At 40.9% G+C, this 20,699-nt stretch overlaps 1 protein-coding gene across 11 annotated transcripts in view; it reads left to right on the forward strand.

Moving 5' to 3' along the window:
* Positions 1-20,699, forward strand: part of OSBPL3 (oxysterol binding protein like 3) — a 176,789-nt gene that overhangs the window by 70,692 nt on the left and 85,398 nt on the right. For 5 of the 11 annotated variants that reach the window (XM_053553467.1, XM_053553472.1, XM_053553471.1 and 2 more), the window contains exons 2-3: positions 10,922-11,159; positions 11,466-11,516. In XM_053553467.1, the coding sequence (XP_053409442.1) occupies positions 11,064-11,159; positions 11,466-11,516 (147 nt within the window). In that variant the 5' untranslated portion in view covers positions 10,922-11,063. Of the gene's footprint in view, positions 1-10,921; positions 11,160-11,465; positions 11,521-20,699 lie in introns of those variants that run through there. The other 6 variants (XM_053553475.1, XM_053553468.1, XM_053553474.1 and 3 more) reach the window with 2 other exon arrangements.

Consider the following 20,699-nt stretch of genomic DNA (forward strand, 5'->3'; position numbering starts at 1 on the left):
TGTCATGACCTAGCCATGTTATAGAAGGAATGCCTGCTTTGATTAGAAGCTGGGCTAGAGTTCATTTTTAGGTTCCCCTAGTCTGTGGTATGACAGGTATTTTTGCACTTTTTGTTCTGTTCACTTAGTGGTGGCAAATAAATGGTTCAAGCATAAACCTACAGGCTGGCCCCACTGTCAAGGTTTTTGTCTCATGGAAGCTGCCATGCTTTCAAACTGCATCCATATGCGTTTCTGTTGCTTCATGGGCTTTGAGCCATCTGTGATATTCCCAGAAGAAGTGGATTGTGAAGGTGGTGGATGGACCAGGGGGTAAAAATCCATACTCTGTTTGAATGGGCTGCAGGAAGCATCTGACTCTGCAGGCCTTTTGAACCCTGTCTTCCAAAAAGAGAAGAGGGAGGATACAATAATAAAATGGTTTGTGGAGGAATTGTTTGCCTTTAGAGAATGACTTCTGCAGACTCTGTGCCTCAGAACTCATGCTCTAGAAACAGTCAGAGGTTGGTGCCCCTGGATCCGGCCAGTCATCCAGCTAGTTAGGACAGGTTGGTCAGGATTGCCTCTTAGTATCGGAAGTTACTGTGATGAGAACATGCTTCCAGAAACTTCTGATCCTGACTCTCTGGTCTGTGGTGCTCAGAGCCAACTAACCAAAGCCCTGCTTTTGGTTATGTAACAATTTTGAGATCAGGGTTTTCTGAGGATGCCATTCCTAAAAAGGCATATTCAGGATTTGAATAATTTGCTTTCACTGAAGACCAGAAGCAGGTATCCTACTTAGTTTTTTTTTTTTTTTTTTTTTTAGTATTGATTGAAGACATCAATTACTTATGTATTTTACTGGGAATGCACATTATTTGGAACTCTATGCCATCTGACCTTTGTGAAAGTTCTTTCTAGTTAAGGAAGCAAAATCTGTTTCTCAAGCAAAAGATGGCCAAATGTCTGAGGGCAGGCCTTCAGGCCTAATGGATTAATAAGTAGCTGTGTTACATGCCACTGCTCCCCAACTACTAGTTCGTGCTACGTTGCTTCCATGGACAGCTAGTGGTGCTGGATTATGTGACTTTTACCTTGCTGTATTTATTTATGTCTTCTTTCTTTTTTTATCTATTTATTTATTTATTTTTTTATTGTTAAATCATAGCTGTGTACATTAGTGCAATCAAGGGGTACAATATGCTGGTTTCATACACAATCTGAAATATTCTCATCAAACTGTTCAACGTAGCCTTCATGGCATTTTCTTAGTTATTGTATGTAGACATTTGTATTCTGCATTTAGTAGGTTTCGCCTGCACTCATTCTAAGATGCACCGTACGTGTGGCCCCACCTATTACCCTCCCTCCACCCTTACTTCCCCCCTCCCTTCCCCTCTCTTGTCCTTTCCCTATATTCTTGTGCTATAGTTGGGTAATAGCCTTCATATGAAAGCTATAAATTAGCTTCATAGTAGGGCTGAGTACATTGGATACTTTTTCTTCTATTCTTGAGATACTTTGCTAAGAAGAGTATGTTCCAGCTCCATCCATGTAAGCATGAAAGAGGTAAAGTCTCCATCTTTCTTTAAGGCTGCATAATTCCATGGTATGCATGTACCACAATTTGCTAGTCCATTCATGGGTTGATGGGCACTTGGGCTTCTTCCATGACTTAGCAATTATGAATTGGGCTGCAATAAACATTCTGGTACAGATGTCTTTGTTATATTGTGATTTTTGGTCTTCTGGGTATATACCTAGTAAAGGAATTATAGGATCGAATGGTAAGTGTATTTTTAGATCTCTAATTATTCTTCAAACATCCTTCCAAAAGGAATGTATTAGTGTGCATTCCCACCAGCAGTGTAGAAGTGTGCCCTTTTCTCCACATCCACGCCAACATCTCTGGTTTTGGGATTTTGTTATGTGCGCTACTCTTACTGGGGTTAGGTGATATCTCAAAGTAGTTTTGATTTGCATTTCTCTGATAATTAAGGATGATGAGTTTTTTTTCATGTGTCTGTAGATCATGCGTCTGTCTTCTTTAGAGAAGTTTCTCTTCAAGTCCCTTGCCCACCCTGAGATGGGATCACTTGTTCTTTTCTTGCTAATACATTTGAGTTCTCTGTGGATTCTGGTTACTAAACCTTTATCAGAGGTATAACCTGCAAATGTTTTCTCCCATTCTGAGGGCTGTCTGCTTGCTTTACTTACTATGTTCTTGGCTGTACAGAAGCTTTTTAGTTTGATCAGGTCCCAGTAATGTATTTTTGATACTGCTTCAATTGCCTGGGGAGTCCTCCTCATAAAATATTCACCCAGGCTGATTCCTTCAAGAGTTTTCCCTGCACTTTCTTCAAGTATTTTTATAGTTTCATGTCTTAAGTTTCAATCTTTTATCCAGTGAGAGTCTATCTTAGTTAATGGTGAAAGATGTGGATCCAGTTTCAGTCTTTTACAGATCGCCAGCCAGTTCACCGAGCACTATTTGTTAAATAGGGAATCTTTTCCCCACCGAATGTTTTTAATTGGCTTCTCAAAGATCAAATAACAGTAAGTAGCTAGATTCATCTCTTGGTTCTCTATTCTGTTTCATACATCTACTTCTCTGTTTTTGTGCCAGTACCATGCTGTTTTGATCACTATCGATTTATAGTACAGTCTCAGGTCTGGTAGCGTGATTCCTTCTGCTTTGTTTTTATTTCTGAGTAATGTTTTGGCTATTCGAGGTTTTTTCTGATTCCATATAAAACGAAGTATTATTTTTTTCAAGATCTTTAAAATATGACAATGGAGCTTTTATAGGAATTGCATGAAAATTGTATATTGCTTTGGGTAGTATAGACATTTTAATGATGTTGATTCTTCCCAGCCATGAGCAAGATATGTTTTTCCATTCGTTAACATCTTCAGCTATTTCTTTGCTTAAAGTTTCATAGTTCTCTTTGATAGATCTTTATAGAGATCTTTCACCTCCTTTGTTAGATAAACTCCCAAATATTTCATCTTTGGCACTACTGTGAAAGGAATAGAGTCCTTGACTGTTTTTTCAGCTTGGCTATATTGTTGGTATATATAAAGGCTACAGATTTATGGGTGTTGATTTTGTACCCTGAGACATTGCTGTATTCCTTGATCATTTCTTAAAGTTTTGTAGTAGAATCCATAGTGTTTATTTCTTTTCTTCTGCTAGGTTTTGGGTTGGAATGTTCTTCCTTCTCCAGTTGCTTGAGATGTCCCATTAAGTTATTAAATTCTTCTCTTTCCGTTTTCTTGAGGAAGGCTTGCAGTGCTATAAATTTCCCTCTTAGGACTGCCTTTGCAGTATCCCAGAAGTTCTGATAATTCGTGTCTTCATTGTTGTTTTGTTCCAAAAATTTGGTGATTTCCTTCTTAATCTCGTCTATGACCCATCTATCCTTCAGCATAAGGTTATTTGGCTTCCATGTTCTTGTATGGGTATGAAGATTCCTGTTGTTACTGAGTTCAAATTTTATTCCATTATAGTCTGAGAAGATGCAAGTAATAATTTCTATTTTTTTAAATTTGCTGAGGTTAGATTTGTGGCCCAGGATGTGGTCGATTTTGGAGTATGTTCTATGGGCTGGTGAGAAGAATGTGTATCAGTTTTATTGGGATGAAATGTTCTGTAGATGTCTGTTAAGTCCAAATGTTGAATGGTTAAATTTAAATATAAGATTTCTTTGCTTAACTTCTTTTTGGAGGATCTATCCAGCACTGCTAAAGGGGTGTTAAAATCTCCAACTACTATGGAACTGGAGGAAATCCAGTTGCTCACGTCAGTTAGAGTTTGTCTTATAAATTGAGGTGCGTTCTGGTTGGGTGCATAAATATTAATAATTGAAATCTCATCTTATTGAGTATTACCTTTAACAAATATGAAGTGTCCATCCTTATCCTTCCTTATTTTGGTTGGTTTAAAGCCTACTGCATCTGTGAACAGGATTGCAACGCCTGCTTTTTTCTGCTTTCCATTTGCCTGGAGTATAGATGACTTCACGTTAAATCTATATTTGTCTTTTAATGTAAGATGAGATTCTTGGATGCAGCAGATATCTGGCTTGAGTTTTTGTATCCAGTTAGTCAACCTGGGCCTCTTTAGAGGACAATTTAAACCATTCACATTAATTGGGAATATTGATAAGCCTTTCAAGAGTCCGGTGGACATTTTTAATCCTTTTGCAACTGTGGAAGTTGGAATTTGATCAAAATTTTCTGGGTGGGTTTACTTTTGTGGTGGAGGATTATGCTGGTCTTTATGGAGGATAGGTCTGAGAATATCCTGGAGAGCTGGTTTAGTTATGGCAAATTTCTTCAACATGTGAATGTCATTAAAGTATTTAATTTCTCCATCATAAATGAAACTCAGTTTAGCTGGGTACAGGATCCTGGGTTGAAAGTTATTTTGTTTTAGGAGATTAAAAGTCGATGACCATCCTCTTCTAGGTTGAAAGGTTTCAGCAGAGAGATCTGCAGTTATTCTAATATTCTTGCCCTTGTAGGTGATGGTTTTCTTTCATCTGGCTGCTTTCGGAATTTTCTCTTTCATATTAACTTTCGTGAAATTGATTATCATGTGTCTGGGGGTTGTATTATTCAGGTTGAGTTGTGCTGGAGTTCTGAAACTGTCAGCTATCTGAAATTCAGAATCTCTTGGCATGTCTGGAAGGTTCTCCTTCATAATCTCATGGAGAAGAGACTCTGTGACTTGTGAAGCCACTTCATCGCTTTCGGGAATCCCTATAGGATGAATATTGGTTTTCTTAGAATTATGTCCAAGCTCTCTGAGAGAATGATCTGTTTTTGCCCTCCATTGCTCTTCCTCTCTGAGAGTTTGGGAGCATTCAAAAGCTTTGTCTTCAATGTCAGAAATCCTTTCTTCTGCTTGCTCCATTCTGTTACTGAGGGATTCTACTGTGTTTCTCAGATCTTTGAGGGTGACAACTTCTTGCATCAATGTGTCAAAATCTTTGGTCATTTGGTCTTTGAATTCACTGAATTCTTGAGACATCTTTTGGGTTACTGCTTAGAATTCTAATTCGATCTTATTTGCTATCCAGATTTTGAATTCGATTTCTGACATCTCAGCTATTTGTTTGTGCATGGGATCTTGTGCTGTGTCTGCCCCATTGTTCCTTGTGGGATTTGATCTAGCCTGATTATTCATATTGCCAGAGTTTTTCCTTTGATTTCGTCTCATGATTGTTTTTTACCGTTACCTCTGGCCATCCCCAGAGTTGGGGTGGTGTCTCTCTGACCCTGGGGGATCACTTTATTGTTGCTGGATCTTTGTAGGGAGTGACCCTATGTAGCTCTTCTGGGGCTGCCCCAGCCAGGGATTCTGGTTGTGGGAGCAGCTCCAGAGTGTGACACCCCCGGATCCAGCAATAGGATGGGGGGTGGTGTACAAGGTTCTGGGAGTGCCTGGCACCCAGTGACTTTGTCACAGAGTTCCCAAGGCTCCAGCAGTCTCTGGCCAGGTGAAGGGCTCCATGCAGAGGCAGGGAGGGCTCCGGAGGGCATGTGGCTACCAGAGTCCCTAGGCAGATGAGCGGGTGGTATGGAGGCAGGGAGGGTCAGGAGAGAGGACGCGGGGTTGCTCAGCTCCTGGAGTTCCTGGTCAGGGAGTGGGAGGCCCAGCGGGCAGGGTAGCAGGTCCTGGCGTAGCTCTTACCGGGCTCCTGGAGGGCGCAGCTTTTCTGGAGGTCTGGCAGGGTGCCGATCTTGGGTCGCGGGGCAGCTCTTCTGGAGGTGGGATAGTGTCGATCGCAGTCCTGGTGCAGCTCTCTATGTCTTCTTTCAAAGAAAGCACAGCACTTGAGTGATTTAAAAATTATCTATTCACACTTGTGTGATGGATTTTTAGAAATGTTAATATGTTGAAAGACACATGTTTTAAGATTCTATAGAGTCATTATTTGTTTGAGGTTGAAAGAAGGTCAGAGGTCCTTATCCTGCACTGCACATACCTCTGGGAGAGAGGAGGAAATGGGACTTATAGTCTGTGGAGTGTCTGTTCTACTCAGAAGCCAGACACTGTATCCTCAATTTCTCACATAATCCTCACAGTTCCCTTAGAAGTGGTTATTATTATTTCCTGTTTTATATGGGAAATGCTTCTTGGGAGATTAGAGAGGTTAGTCCGTGTGTCAAGGTGCACCAATTCAAATCTCTGTCCGATCCCCCCCAGTGCACACCTATGGTGTGTCTCTGTCTACTTTACATCTTTTCACAAGATGTGTAAGTCCATAAAGTGAGCCTTTGCTGCCAGGATAGTGGGCCGTGTGTTTGTCTTTTATTTTTTCCCATTCTTTGGTAGAAATCAGAGTTCTCTTTCTCCTGAATGGAAGCCCCAGCATGGTGTCTGCTTCCATGTATGTCTCGGCCCATTTCTTCTGGGTCTAACCATCTTTAGCCTCTCACAGGTGGTAGCAGTGGGGAGAGAGGCCGCCTTCCCCGCAGAAGCACAAGCGGTTGTTTGAATCAACATAGGCGTGTCTGACTTTTCACACCTGTCAGATTTGGTGGTCTCCCTGATTTAGAGGAAGGGGAAAGTTTTAAGTCCTCCACTCTTCAACCTCACTTCCAGGGGGTTTGTTGAAATGAAAACAGATCCCAGACTGAATCCTGTCACACATTGAACACTTGAACTGGGTGGAACACACAAAAGCAACCCGTTCCTATGAGCTGGGCCAGTCCTGCCTCTCTAGGACTTGCAGGACAGATTTCCTTGGGGACAGACTCTGTAGGAGGCTCAGCTCCAGGGAACCACGGGGCCTTCTTGGCAGGCTGTACATGTTCTGTTTTTTTGATCCAGACGAGGATTGTATGAGTATTTACAGGTGTAGAATTCTGATACACACTTAAGATTTGTGCATGTTAGTATATCTAACGCATACGTCAGTAAAAAATAAAGTAGAAATAAATCATTGTCCTTAAGTTATTCACACTGTGTGAACAGAAAACTATATTGTTCAAGTTCTAAACCCTTTGAATTAGAGGTTTTCCATAGTAGAGCCTACAGGTGGAGGAAAGCACACACCGGGTCTTTCATATGCACCCAGCTTATTAGTTCATATACCATGGAATCAGCAGAGCCCTTGGCCCCTTATTCCTCTTAAGGAATTTATCTTTAGCATTTTCCTAGGTGAGCATAGTGAAGTCAGGGAGTAGGAGACACCCCTCACTGAGGCCTACTCTCTTGGGACTTTTGCCCTGGGTTTCCCTCTAGTGACCCCAGCCCAGTCCTGTGGTGTCCCTGGAGTGGTTGCAGTAGCTGCCCTCATCCAAGTGACCACCTTGGCACCTCAGATGCGTAGTGTTGGGCTTCTGTTGCCTTTACTCTTTATTCTGCCCCCCCTTTAAGTACAGTCACCATCACTTTATGCTGGGTGTGTTTTGAGGAATTTTGGCAATTTTGTTGCAGAATGTACTCACAGAGACCTGGATGGCACAGCCTCCCACACGGCCAGGCTCGGTGGTGTGGCTTGTTGTTCCTGGGCTGCAAGCCAGCACAGTGTGTTGCCGTTTTGAATACTGTAGGCAGTTGTAACACAAGGTGTATCTAAACTCAGCAAAAGGGCAGTAAAAATATGGTATTATAATCTTACAGGACCACCATCATATATGCCAGTGGTTCTCAACCTTCCTAATGCCATGACTCTTTAATACAGTTCCTCATGTGGTGACCCCCAACCATAAAATGATTTTCATTGCTACTTCATGACTGTAATTTTGCTACTGTTATGAATTGTAATGTAAGTATCTGATATGCAGAATGAATTTAGGCGACCCCTGTGAAAGGGTTGTTTGACCCGCAAAGGGGTCGTGACTCACAGGTTGAGAACCACTGATATACACAGTCTGTCATTGACCAAAATGTCATTAGTGGTGTATAACTATATATCCTCCTCTTGGAATTTGGCTTCTTTTGCCCTTTAAGCTGCTCTTGGTAATTTTAACCAAATTTTGGAAGAAGCTAGACGAGAAGATTCTGGGGTGAAATAGATGTATTTTCCTAGGCAACATTTCCAGACTCTGGGCAGGAATGGGCCTGGGAAGGGATAATGGATCATCCCCCTTTCTTTCCCATAAAGGGGAAATGAGGTGGGATGCAGGCTGCTGGACTAGTGCTGCCAGAGGCCTTAACCCTAAGTGCCAACTCCCGTAGCATTGGGTTTATGCTAACAACCTTGGCTGTTGCCTGCAAAGTGAAATTCAGCAAAATGAAGAGGTGAACATGGCCCTCAATATCAGTCATCTCTGGGACAGAGTTATGGTGTTTTTGATTTGGTATAGTTTTAGAATCCCTGTGGCTCTCATTTTATTGTCCAAGTCTCTCTTCCCTTCTTCATATTTCACACAGTCTCTCATCCAAGACTCATTTGTCAGAACTTCTGCCTCAAAAACAAACAAAAAAAAAACCCCACAAAACTTGCACGTATTCCTGAAGCACTGTGAAATTGGTTGCCATAGCAACAGCTACACACACATACACACACACCACCATCACCATCATTTTGGGCTCCCATCAGGTTGTTTTTTTTCTTTCCTTCCCTTTCTTAAACAGCAACAGCTGCCACTGTTATTAAACAATCTATTAATACATCTTTACGGCCTCTCTTGGCGGTTTTTTAACTGGATTGCAATTGCCTCTAACTTCAGGTACACTTAGTCATGCCCCCATAAGTAAAAGCTAACTTTATAAAGAGGCTACTGTGATTTGCTTACTTGCTGTTGGATCCAAGACCAAATGAATAAAGAGGTTTGGGGGGGGTTATCTGAGAGAAACATGGGAATTGAACTCTACCTTAATTTCATTTGTTGATATTGGGATATTCCTGTTCATGGTTTTGATTTTTATTTATGGCTTTAACGTGCTTATTTTTAAAAGAACTAAGTGTTATTGAAGTCTTAGGAGATTTGAGTATTTAGTAATTGACCCAAAGTTTGATATCTAACTAGCTGTATCCTGGACAATTATATAACACTCTTCTTTTTAAAATTAGATTATGTGAACATTAAGAACTGAATGGGTCGGACGTGATTTTTATTTTTATGTTGTTAACGTGCTGTGGAAAACTATAGAATTTACTTGAACCTAGTGTGTTAATGTCCTGGTTTTCTGAAACCCAAACCAAACATTTTAGTTAGCATCAACCCGAGGTTGTTGAAGAAGGCAGTGATTCTGAACCCACATTTCTCCTCTCTGAAAACTAGGAAGCCCACATTCAGGACAAGTTTCCAGTGAGCTGTAGGGATGGCAGGTGGCAGCCCAGCTGACTACCTATAGTGGGTGTCCCTGCTTCTGTCCTGGTCAATCCACTTGCCGCCATCCTGGAGACTGGAAGTGTGCTGGAGGGAGGAGTGGGGCTGTCCCTTTTCAACACTGGCTTGACAGTCTCCCTCCTGATTCTCTCTAGTCCACCTTCCTCCCCTGCCCTCCACATACCTGTTCTCTTAGGTCATAGATGTGGGGCAACGGCTGTTATCACCAGACCTGGCCACTAGGGTGTGCTAATTTCCAGTGCCAAGGGTATAGGGCTGGGAAATAACCTCCATTCAGCTTCTTGCCAGCTATGTCATCCGGCCAGTTCCCTACCTTCTCAGAGGCTCAGTTTTCTTCTCTATAAAATAGAAATACTACACTCCCATCAGATGTTGATTGAATGAGAGAACAATTGTGGGAAACCTTAATATAGTCCTTCGCAGTGAGTAGTACATACTCAATAAATCATCACCCTTATAAATTATTAATATGCTAATAGATGATATGGAAAATTCTTCCTCCCTCAATAGTTTTTGTCACATTATGGTATAGTTTTTTAGATGTTTCCAAAGCCTTAGGGAGAAAAAATTCCCCCACTCTACTCCCCCCAAAGCAGAAAGCTATTTTTGAAAATTGTAATAAAATATATACAACATAAAATTCACCTTTTTAACCATTTTCAAATCTATAATTCAGTGACATTTAGTTCATCCACAGTGTTGTGCAACCATCAGTACTATCTAGTTCCAGAATATTTTCATCACCCCCAGAAGAAATCCTGGAGCCTTTGAGCAGGCCTCACCCACCTTCAGGGGCCCCCAATTATGGGCCTTTTGTCTTCATGGACTTGCTAAATCTGGATTTTTCATGTAGAAACATACAGTATGTGGTCTTTTGGAGCTGGGTTCTGTCACGTAGCATGATGTTTTCATGGTTCATCTAAGGAACATGCGTATAGCATGTATGAGCACTTCATTCCTTTTAATATCTCAGTGATGTTTCCTTATATACCGGATCTAGTTTATCCAATCATCAGTTCGATGGGCATTTGGGCTGTTACCACCTTTGGCTTTTGTGGCTAACCTTGCTATGAACATCGGTCTACAATTTTCTGTTTGAACACCTATTTTCAATTCTATTGGGTCTATACCTAGAAGTAAAATTGGTGGGTCATAAGGTAGTTACTTATTTAGGTTTTCCAGAAATTGACAAACTGTTTTCTACCATGACTGCACTATTTCACATTCCCACAAGCAATGTCTGAGAGTTCCAATTTCTCCATACCCTTTCCAACGCAAGTTCTTTTCCCTTTAAAATTATTATCATAGCTATCATAGTAGATGTGAAAGTGGTATCTCATTGTGGTTTGGGATTTCTTATAGTACTGATTTCGTGTGTTTTCTGGGCTTAAGAACACATTAATGTTCTTAAGCCTGTCATATTGCAAAGCTACATGAAGAACCACCTGTACAAAATTCCCAGTAAGAGAAAGATGTAAAGTGTCTTCCTTCTCAGCTTCTGCTGTAGCTGAACATTGTAGCTCTGTAATCTGTAGTGTGTTCAAGCCACTTACAGATAACCATGGCTAATGAGAGATGATGTATTGATGCCTTTGGCTTTCTAATTTCTCTCTTTTTTTGGTTTTAGGGATTTCCTGTGGATCATTCAAAATGCTTTTTAGACATACTGGATAAGAGCTGAGCCCCCGCCTGTGTGGGATTCCATTCTCTGGGCTCCATTATCTTCTGATGGCGTTTTGACTGTGTCAAGGTCAAGTGACTAGCTGCTCATGATGAGTGATGAGAAGAACCTTGCTGTGTCCCAAAAATTGGTCTCCCCTTCAAGGAGCACAAGCAGCTGTTCCTCCAAGCAGGGAAGCCGGCAGGTAAAGTCAAACACAGACAGATTTTAAGATGCAAATTTAAATCACCAAGTTTTCCAGTTAAAATGTGTTCATTTACTTAGGAAATCCTACTTCCCACTTCAAGAACATTTGCTTTTCAGTCACATATGAAAATTATATGTGACTGAAAAGCAAATGTAATTAATTATATGAGGAGAGTGATTTCTGGATAATTTCAATTATGCAGCTTTAGTCCCTCCCAGGAGGGAAGACCTGTGTTCAGCTCTTTGTTATTTAATCTTTGCAACTGCCCTCCAACCTAGATATTAGTATCTCCATTTTCCCCAGGAGGAAGCTGACTCAGACTTACCAGGTTACTTGCTCAAGGACACACAGCTAGTAAGTGAGTAAGGCAGCAAAAAGCCCCGAAGATCAATCTGTTTGGTTTCACAGCCACACTTTCCTTTATATCTTGCTAACCAAATCAAATAAATAAACAAAACCCCCAAACAATCACTTTTCCAGTAATTATAGTATCCACCCCCCCCACTTCCTTCCCTTCACCAAACCTTTCATGACAGCTTGTAACCACAGATTGCTCTGTTAGTACCTGCTTAGATTGCTTTGGTTATTACCTGCTTATTTCTTGAATAGATAAGGAACCTAATCAAGAGGAAAATGGTCAAAAGAATTAAGTAGGAGGAAGAAAAAAGTGAAACAAAAGACATAAAAATTAACTCCTAAGTAACAATTATATATTGTTTCTTGGCTTCCTTTCCAATTTCTACTGGCAGAATTTGCTGGTTGTAGAGCAATGGCAGTAAATGCATATTAATCTTTATAATTCTTCCTCCTTCAGTTAGAGAGAGCGTGAGCTGTCAAAAAGCTGAATTTACAACTGAAGTGGTCTCTCTCCTTTTCAGCATCTGCTGGCTCTGTTGGCATCGCCTTTCCCCCATGAGAAGTACTGGCCTGGGACTTTACCCAGCGTTCCTTGGTTCCAGATTTGGAAGGTGCCTCCCACCTCAGGCATGTTCACATGCTTATGACACATCATCATGGGTCTCTCTCCATTTGAACACTGCTTGCTATCCATGAATGTATTTTCTAGGCAAATTAGATTTTGCCATAGGCCAGGCATTTGGGAAGCCCTTCAAGATATCATCTGAAGGGCTAAGAAGGAGAGTTTTGTCATCACTTCCTTCTAAGATTAAAAAAAAGACTAACATTAGTTATTGTCTAATGCAATGGTTCTCAACCTTCCTAATGCCGTGGTGTATTTTCATTGTTACAAAGGAGTGACGACCCACAGGTTGAGAACCACTGTCATCATCCATTATGACTCCCTTGAGTTCTATTTTCAAGAGGGTGACTGTGCTTGCCTCCTTTGTCAGATTTCCACGGGGGTATTTTTCTTCCTAAGCCAAACTTCTGGTTGTCAGTAGAGCAGAATGTGCAATTTCCTCCACCCACCCCGTCCCCTTTTGCACCCATAGCATCTATTGCTATGTTCTCTGTGGATAAAGGGAGAGAACCTGACTAATGTAAACAGAATGTGGGGGTAATACCCTAGGAATCTGGTGAAATTCTCAGGTCAAATACTGCAGGAACTTTTTTAGTGTGATATTGGAAATTGTTTATGTTTCCATAAAGCTTTTTTGAGGTTACCTCATAAAGGGTAAGAGAAATATAGTTGATGCTTCAACTGTTTCTGACCCTGAATGCTTGGTCAGACATCAAATGGTCGTCTTCTATATCTAGAACCTCCCACTTTAATACATATATATAATGTTTCTTTGTAAATGTAAACACTTATGTTTCCTCTGTGGAGAATTTAGTAAGTTTATTTAACCTTTAGTCTGAAGTGAATTATAAAGTCCATGTTTAATTTTCAGGGGACCATTTTTGTAGTTCCTCTGCTTTCCCATCCTTCTGTTAAAGAAAGATGTCCTGTCCCAGGACAGCCTCCACACTTCCATCATGTAATCATCCTTGGCAGCTCGTGTCTGTTCTTCCCTCACAAACTGGCCCAAGATTGGGTGCTTTGAAGGTGCTCCCTGGAAGCGCTTGCTTCACAGTTCTTAGGGAACACAGCCACATCTGGTGGTCTCCTGGTTCCTAATTATAGGGATGACACTGTTTCCAGTCACATTACTGGCAAGTACAAGTTAAATGTTTAAAACCTCAAAATTAGATAGTGAGAAGTTTAATTTGAGAAATATTAAAATATAACTGCAGCTAATCTGTACAAATGTCTACTTGTTTTTAAAACTCCAGTTTAAAATCATTTCAAGTTGCTGTGTTCTTTTCCTTGCATCTGGAGGGGATATACCTGATGTTGATTTTATTTGCCATCTTTCTTAGTTTTTCTCGTGTGTTTTGGAATTATGGCTTGGAACCTCACATGTTCTTTCTCTACGCTCACCCCAACCCATCTAGGGCTTTGCTTTTGCCTACTTCCTACCTCCAAGGACCCCAATCCAGAGCCAAGTCTTATGTTTATAGGTAGGGTCTTCTGTTCCATGGTGATGATGGAATATCTAGACCTAGTACCAGGCCAGCAGACAGCGTGGCCCAGCTTCAGGTTGTGGGGCTGTGTCTGCCTCCTATCACCTTCCCGGGCTAGCAGATTTTTTTTTTTTTGGTAGAGACAGAGTCTCACTGTACCGCCCTCAGGTAGAGTGCCATGGAGTCACACGGCTCATAGCAACCTCTAACTCTTGGGCTTACGCGATTCTCTTGCCTCAGCCTCCCGAGCAGCTGGGACTACAGGTGCCTGCCACAGTGCCCGGCTATTTTTTTGTTGGTGTTGCAGTTTGGCCAGGGCTGGGTTTGAACCCGCCACCCTCGGCATATGGGGCCGGCGCCCTACTCACTGAGCCACAGGCGCCGCCGGGCTAGCAGATTTTTAAAGCTTCATTGTGGTGTGGAAGCTTCCCCCTCTCTGTTCTCTGATTCCCCACAATGAGCCTGGCCCAGGTGCTTACCTTTTCCTGGGGACATTTTTAGCCCCATTAGCCCACAGAAGCAACTAACGGACACCTTTGTCCACAGTAGACTCTACATTTCTTTGGTTTCTGATCCTTGGAGATATTTAATCTTTTTATTTCCTGCCAAATTCTCTTTTTCTCAGCTTTATTGAGGTATAAATGATAAATAAAAATTGTATGTATTTATGGTACACAACATGATATGTACAGATTGTGAAATGGTTACTGCAATCAAGTTAATTAACATATCTATCATTTTGCATCACCATCTTTTGGTGTATGTGTGGTAAGAACATTTACCATCTATAGTTGTAGCGAATTTTAAGTACGCAATACAGAATTATTCACTGTGATCACCATGTGTATATTAGATGTCTAGTATTTATGTTGCTTTAAATGATAGGTCCGTCTTTTTTAAGACTAAATATTCCATTTTGTGTGTACGCACACACATACCACATTTTCTTAGATTTTGAATCTTGTTTTTTATCACATACAAAAGAGCCCTACATGTTTATACTTTTGTATATTTTCGCTATATTTGGAGTGGGGGTGGTTGTAGGGAAGGGGCACTGAATATATAAACTTAAAATCCTCTGTTGGCTGCAAGACTTGTTCTTCTTAAGTTATTTTCATTAAAATTCTCACCCAGGATTGGCAGGTGATGTTTAGAGTCTATATTCCAGCCCCACTGGCTCTCTTTCAGTTCCTAGAATTAATTTACCCTTGTCCATATTTTTTGAACTGAACTTGGATTTGAATGTGGCCTTCCTATCAGAGATCTGCTTCTATGAAATCTCAAGGATTGTGCATTTATGTGTAGATACTCCCTATCTGTGCATCTATGCTGAGAGAACTTGCTTCTTTAAAGGAGAAAATGATTGAGACCTAAGTGTTAATTGTGATCTGTGTTGTCACTTTTACATCTGACCTAAAATGTATACAACTTAGGGCCATGCAAACCCTAGGAGAAGGTTTTTTCATCTTTTAAATTAAACATTGGGGCCTTTAAGATCTTAAAAACAGTAGGCTTCACTTTGCCAGTATATAAACAGCCTGTGAATAAAACTTTAATCAAGATAGTTTGGGGAGAAAGAGATGCATAGTGATTAGAACTTGAACTCTCCAATCTTGGCTCCACCCATTCAGGGTCCTCAAACTTTTTAAACAGGGGGCCAGTTCACTGTCCCTCAGACCGTTGGAGGGCCGGACTATAGTTAAAAAAAAAACAAAACTATGAACAAATTCCTATGCACACAGCACATACCTTATTTTGAAGTAAAAAAAAATAAAATGGGAACAAATACAATCACACCTCCACATGTAGCCCACGGCCGTAGTTTGAGGACCTCTGCTAATTGGTTCTGTGACCTTAAACTCTGTAAACTTTGGTTTTCCCATAATAAAATTAGAATAATAATAGTTATTTTTTCATAGGGTTGTTGTAAGGATTAAAAGAAAAGAACCTAATCCAGGGTCAGACTAAGGGTAAGTGCGGAGTAAATAAAACATTCATTGTTATCATAATAGTTAACATTAATTTGAATTTCATTCTTATTGTGAAAGGCCTGAATGTTTACAGTAAATAATTCTACCTTTTGTCCCCCCAAAACTTTCAAAGACAGCATGTACCCACATATACCTCTTTAAAATTGTACAAAAGCCAACCAAAACATATACTGTACGTGTGACTATGTACTTTTCAATTACAAAGTGCCTTGTTTTACACGTTAATACAATACTTAATAAGACGTTTAATAATTGGGCTATATTTGATATCTTTAACATCTGGCATAAGCTGGACCTAAAACAAGTGAGAAAGGTTGGTGAATTCTTACCCTGTTCTGTTCTGCTGGGCCTTGACCGTGCATGGGCGTAAATGATTTTCACCTGTCACCCCATGCCAGCCTCTATCTATTGGTAGCAGCTGTCAGAGCATTGTGTTAAGAAGGGCTCAACAATTAAGTCTGGGTTTGAGGAAAGAGTACCATGGTTTCAGCTGTGACTTTTGGGCAGCAGTGATAGCAGCACCATAGACACCACATTTGTCACCCCTTATTGAGGGGGAAAACTGAAATCAGGAGCTCTCTGATGGCTCAATTTACAATCGCCAAAATGTGGAAACAACCTAAATGCCCACCAATCCGGGAATGGATTAACAAGCTGTGATAAATCTATACCATGGAATACTATTCAGCCATTAAAAAGGATGGGGACTACATCTTTTGTATTAACCTGGATGGAGGTGTAACACATTCATCTTAGTAAAGCATCACAAGAATGAAGAAACAAGAATCCAGTGTACCTTCTAATATGAAGGCAGTAGATAATCTAAATACATGTGGGGGGGAGTATGGGAATGAAGGAGCGGGGAGAGGGGAAGAGGGAGGGGGTTGGGGGTCACAATATATGGCACACCTCTTCGGGGTGGGACACAATTATAAGAGGGACTTTACCTGACAGATGCAAGCAGTGTAACCTAATTCTTTGGACCCTCAATGAGTACCAAACAATAAAAAATGAAAGAGAGCTCTCCGATGCAATCTTTATATTTTGTTATTGGAGAAACTTTAGGCAATTGAAGTTTGTTTCATCCATTAATAGAGAAAAGACTTCCCTCCTGCTTTCTTCCTTGCAATATGAGAGAAAATTGAGTGATTGAACTGGCTAAAAGAGATTGAAACTCTTTGGATAAAAGTCTTCTGTAAACTTACAAAATGGTAGAATTACAGAGGACCTGCCCATACTTTGGCTAGTTCAGAAGCCAACCAGAACTGAGATGGTCTGGTTTCAGGAATGCTGACACTCATCAGAAGAAATGAGTCTCTTTGAAGTAGACCACTTTTCAGATATGGTGCCTTCACCATATGGGAATCTATTTTTTTGATAGGAAATACCCAAATGAAGGAATCCAACTTATGCAAAAAATAGGTTGTTGGTTCCTTCTGATTATCTTAATCATACCCTATTATTATTTGTGGGCTTCTAAGTTGATCTTGTCTCCAGTGTTCTTACCCATCCTAGGCTTTGATTCAGCTATTCCTTTAGCTAACGGATCCAGAGGAAACCAAACTGCCCTTTTGAATTTTGTCATTTCCTTGGCAAGAATCTTCAATTATTGCTTCAAAACCTTCAAAAAAATTTCTTATAAAAATAGTATATGTGCACTGTAGGTCATTGACAAGGTAAATGTGAGTTGTAATACTTTAATGGATTTAGTTTTGAATGGCTGGTGGTAGATCAAATAAAATGAAGCCTGAAAATGAGCATGGGTTGTGGAGGTCATTGGTTTCTGTCAAGTGGTTTCCTTGCAGTGCTGTGAGGCGAAAGTCTGGTGAGAGTCGATTCATGAGAGACCAGGAACACAGGAATAGAACACCCAGTTCCACTAGGCTCCTGGACAGGATTTGATAAGAGCTCTTCACAAATGTTCTACTTTGGAACCTGGAGCTTGGCTAACCCTGTGCTTAACATGGCAGTCCTCTTGCCCCATGTGATCAATTCTTTTGATTAATTCATTGGTTAATTTATATGGGTCTTTGAGTCCTGGGTCCTGTTTACTTGTTTTTGTATCTCTCACAGTTCACCAGGCTTTGCATGTGAAGATATAAATGATTGGACTGAATTCATTGAACACTGGCAGCAAATATCCTTCTGTCAGGGTAGGTTAGTTTCTATGGCCCCGTATTCATGGGGAGCACATGGGGCAAAAACCCTACAAATTCTTAAGCTCCCTCAGTTCAGGGACATAATATGAGGATCTTTGAAAAAAAAAAATAAAGAAGGACATCTTCATCGAGTTTATTCTGTCAAGTGAGGAAATCCATAATGTTCTTCTATGCCTTTGGTCTGTGAAGGAACTACTCTACTGAACCTGTGGAACAAAAGCCAAGAGTATTGAAACTAACCTGTGTTTGTATCAGTTCTGCTTTTTACCTGTTGGATGACCTTGCCATATTATTTACAACCTCTGAGTCACAGCTTTTTAGCTATAAGACTTTGATAATTGTGCTTCCTTTTGAGAACTAAATGAAATAATAAATATGAAGCCACTGGGCTGGGCTAGCACATGGAAAGCATTCAGTAAATACAAATGAAATGAATGAATAAGCGTGCAGTTAGAAAGCTTACTACTCACAGAGCTCTGTAGATGTATTAAGAGGATTGAAAGATATCTAAGTGGGAGGGAGAATTGCTATTTAAAAACCTGTAAAATATGAGTAATTGCAATTTCCTAGTCTTTTTCCCACTACCCCCTTACACTTCCTTCCTAGAACTTCAAAGTAATGCATTTCAGAGACCAGAGCAAGCCAGATAAAAAAGGAATATAGTTTGTCTTTACTGAAAGAGTGCTATAGCCCTGAGTTTTATTTCTTCAACCAAAATCTATTAAGAAACTATTTTTTTTTTTAAGAACCTATTATTGAAAGGCCCTGACCAGGAGATGTGAAGCTATGCTTTGACAGCCAGACTGTCATGAATAAAACCCAATTCTGATTAGAATGACTATGGGTTGCAGCCTCCCTTCTTTTCTTTATGTGTTGTCAGCATTTGACATGAAAGTCAGAAATCAGAAAGTGAATCCCACCAAAATAATCAACAACTGCTTCATTCATGTTTGCAGGGGATTTGAAATGGAGAGATCTATTTCTAGGTGAGTCCCCATACAATTATGCAGTTCACTCTTTCACCCTGCTGTCTCTGGGCTAATCCAGGGTGGCTTGAGCTCTCCCAGGGTCACCTGATGGGAGCTTATTTATGCAGGCTATTTGATTATGTTGCCTTCCAGAGAGCCCAGCCTGGGCTCAGTGCCAGCACCCATAAGATGAGTGAGTTTAATGGGGGTGAATATGCCAAGGAGAGAAAAGTGAATTACAGCTATTATGTTCAGGTGTTTATAATTTCAGCTTCCTGGATATTAGAAATGCTTAGCTTCATTTATTTCTTTTAATTTGTCATGCCTTTAGATTCGGAGATTTACCAGCTGCCTTTTGTAAGTATGAGCTGAATAAACACCACAGGGAAGACCAGTTGAGGAGGAGGGGCCTTGGGAAGGTCACGATTGTGTCACATTGTTCTGTAGTGGTCATAGAAGAGGCGAGCGTGGCCTGGGTTTGAATCTTGGGCTGTTTGTGAGGTGTTTGACCTTGTACAAGTTACGTATCCTTCTGTGCCTTGGTTTCTTATAAGGTTCAGGTGCTTAGGTGGAAGACAGCCTGCACTAGTAAGCGCTGTGCAGGTGTTTGACAAGTAAACATTCTCTGCTGGTGAGCAGGGGGCTCCCCGGCTGCTCGGGCAACACCACAGCTGCTTCCCTGCCTCATTCATCCTTCCCAGCTGTGCAGTGGGCAGCACCGAGCAGGTCAGATGGCTTGGCTTGTCTGTCTAGGCTGCTCTGAGTGGAAGGGTCAGCAAGGACGCTGGGAGTTAAAACTATTCAGAAGCCTCTGTACAGCTCATAATATTCATTCACGCTGTGCTTTGGAGTCTCAAGATAACTCAGTGAGGTCTGTGTTGTTGTCTCCACCATGAAAAGAAAATATGGCCCAGAGATATGAGCTGACTTGTTCAGAGTCACGGGACCAGACTCACCATCTATTTGGAGAGTACTGGGTCTCTTTAGATGCAGGAAGCCTTCTTCAGAAGTTGATTCAGTTCCATGTGTCTTACATGCCAATCATATTTATCAAAATAAGCCTCCATCAGCCAACACCTCTGTAAGTACAGGACCGAGGATGACGTGGTGAGTAAAGCAGCCTTGTTCATCTCTGTTTGCCTGGAGCTATTTTTTTCTGGTGTGCCCAAGGAGGAAAATCATTTAGTATATATTTCTTAAGAGTTTAGTTCTCCAGATTCTTATTTTCTGGCCTTTTACTTTTCCTTACTGCCGACCTTTTAGCTGCACCCATGGTTGGGACAGTGTACCTTGGAGGCAGGGAAATTAGACTCAATTCTCAATATATTTCCATGCTGAATAAGCCTTACACAGAAAGAAACAAACATTCATTATCAGAAGAGCTCACTTTCACAACCTTTATTAAAAGGATTTGTTCCGTATAGTTTGGATGCAGTCAAAGGCTGCACTCAAGGATCCAGACGGCCACATGTGGCCCCAAGGCCACAGGTTCACATCACACTGCTGCTTCTTTGTTCTTCTCCATGTCCACAAATAACAGGCTGTCAGCTACCCACCCCACTCAGAAGAGCAGAGAAACTGAATTCTTAATATTTCTGGAAGTTTCTGAACTGTTGACACTGTCTTCAGCAATTCCAGAACAAACCTAGCAAATATATTTGGGTAGGTTTTAGAGCTATTACTTCGATTAAAAACTACATGGGATGCCTTAAGAAAATGAATATCTTTTATCTGGCAACAGTGCAGGATACAAGAAGGCAGAAACCTGCCCCACATGTTTTGGTTGAGAGTACAACTTACCAGCTATGCAAATATGGATGCAACTGACTCCATGGTTGGGAAGGGGAGAGTCTACTAAAGTACTTTGAAGATCTTAATATACTAAAGGCCCAGAAGTGACATGCAAGAAGTAGGACGAGAAAAACAGAAGACTTCCCTAGAATACTCTGGCGTCCC

This window comes from Nycticebus coucang, chromosome 11 (genome assembly GCF_027406575.1).
Source record: "Nycticebus coucang isolate mNycCou1 chromosome 11, mNycCou1.pri, whole genome shotgun sequence".
NCBI classification, from domain to species: domain Eukaryota; kingdom Metazoa; phylum Chordata; class Mammalia; order Primates; family Lorisidae; genus Nycticebus; species Nycticebus coucang.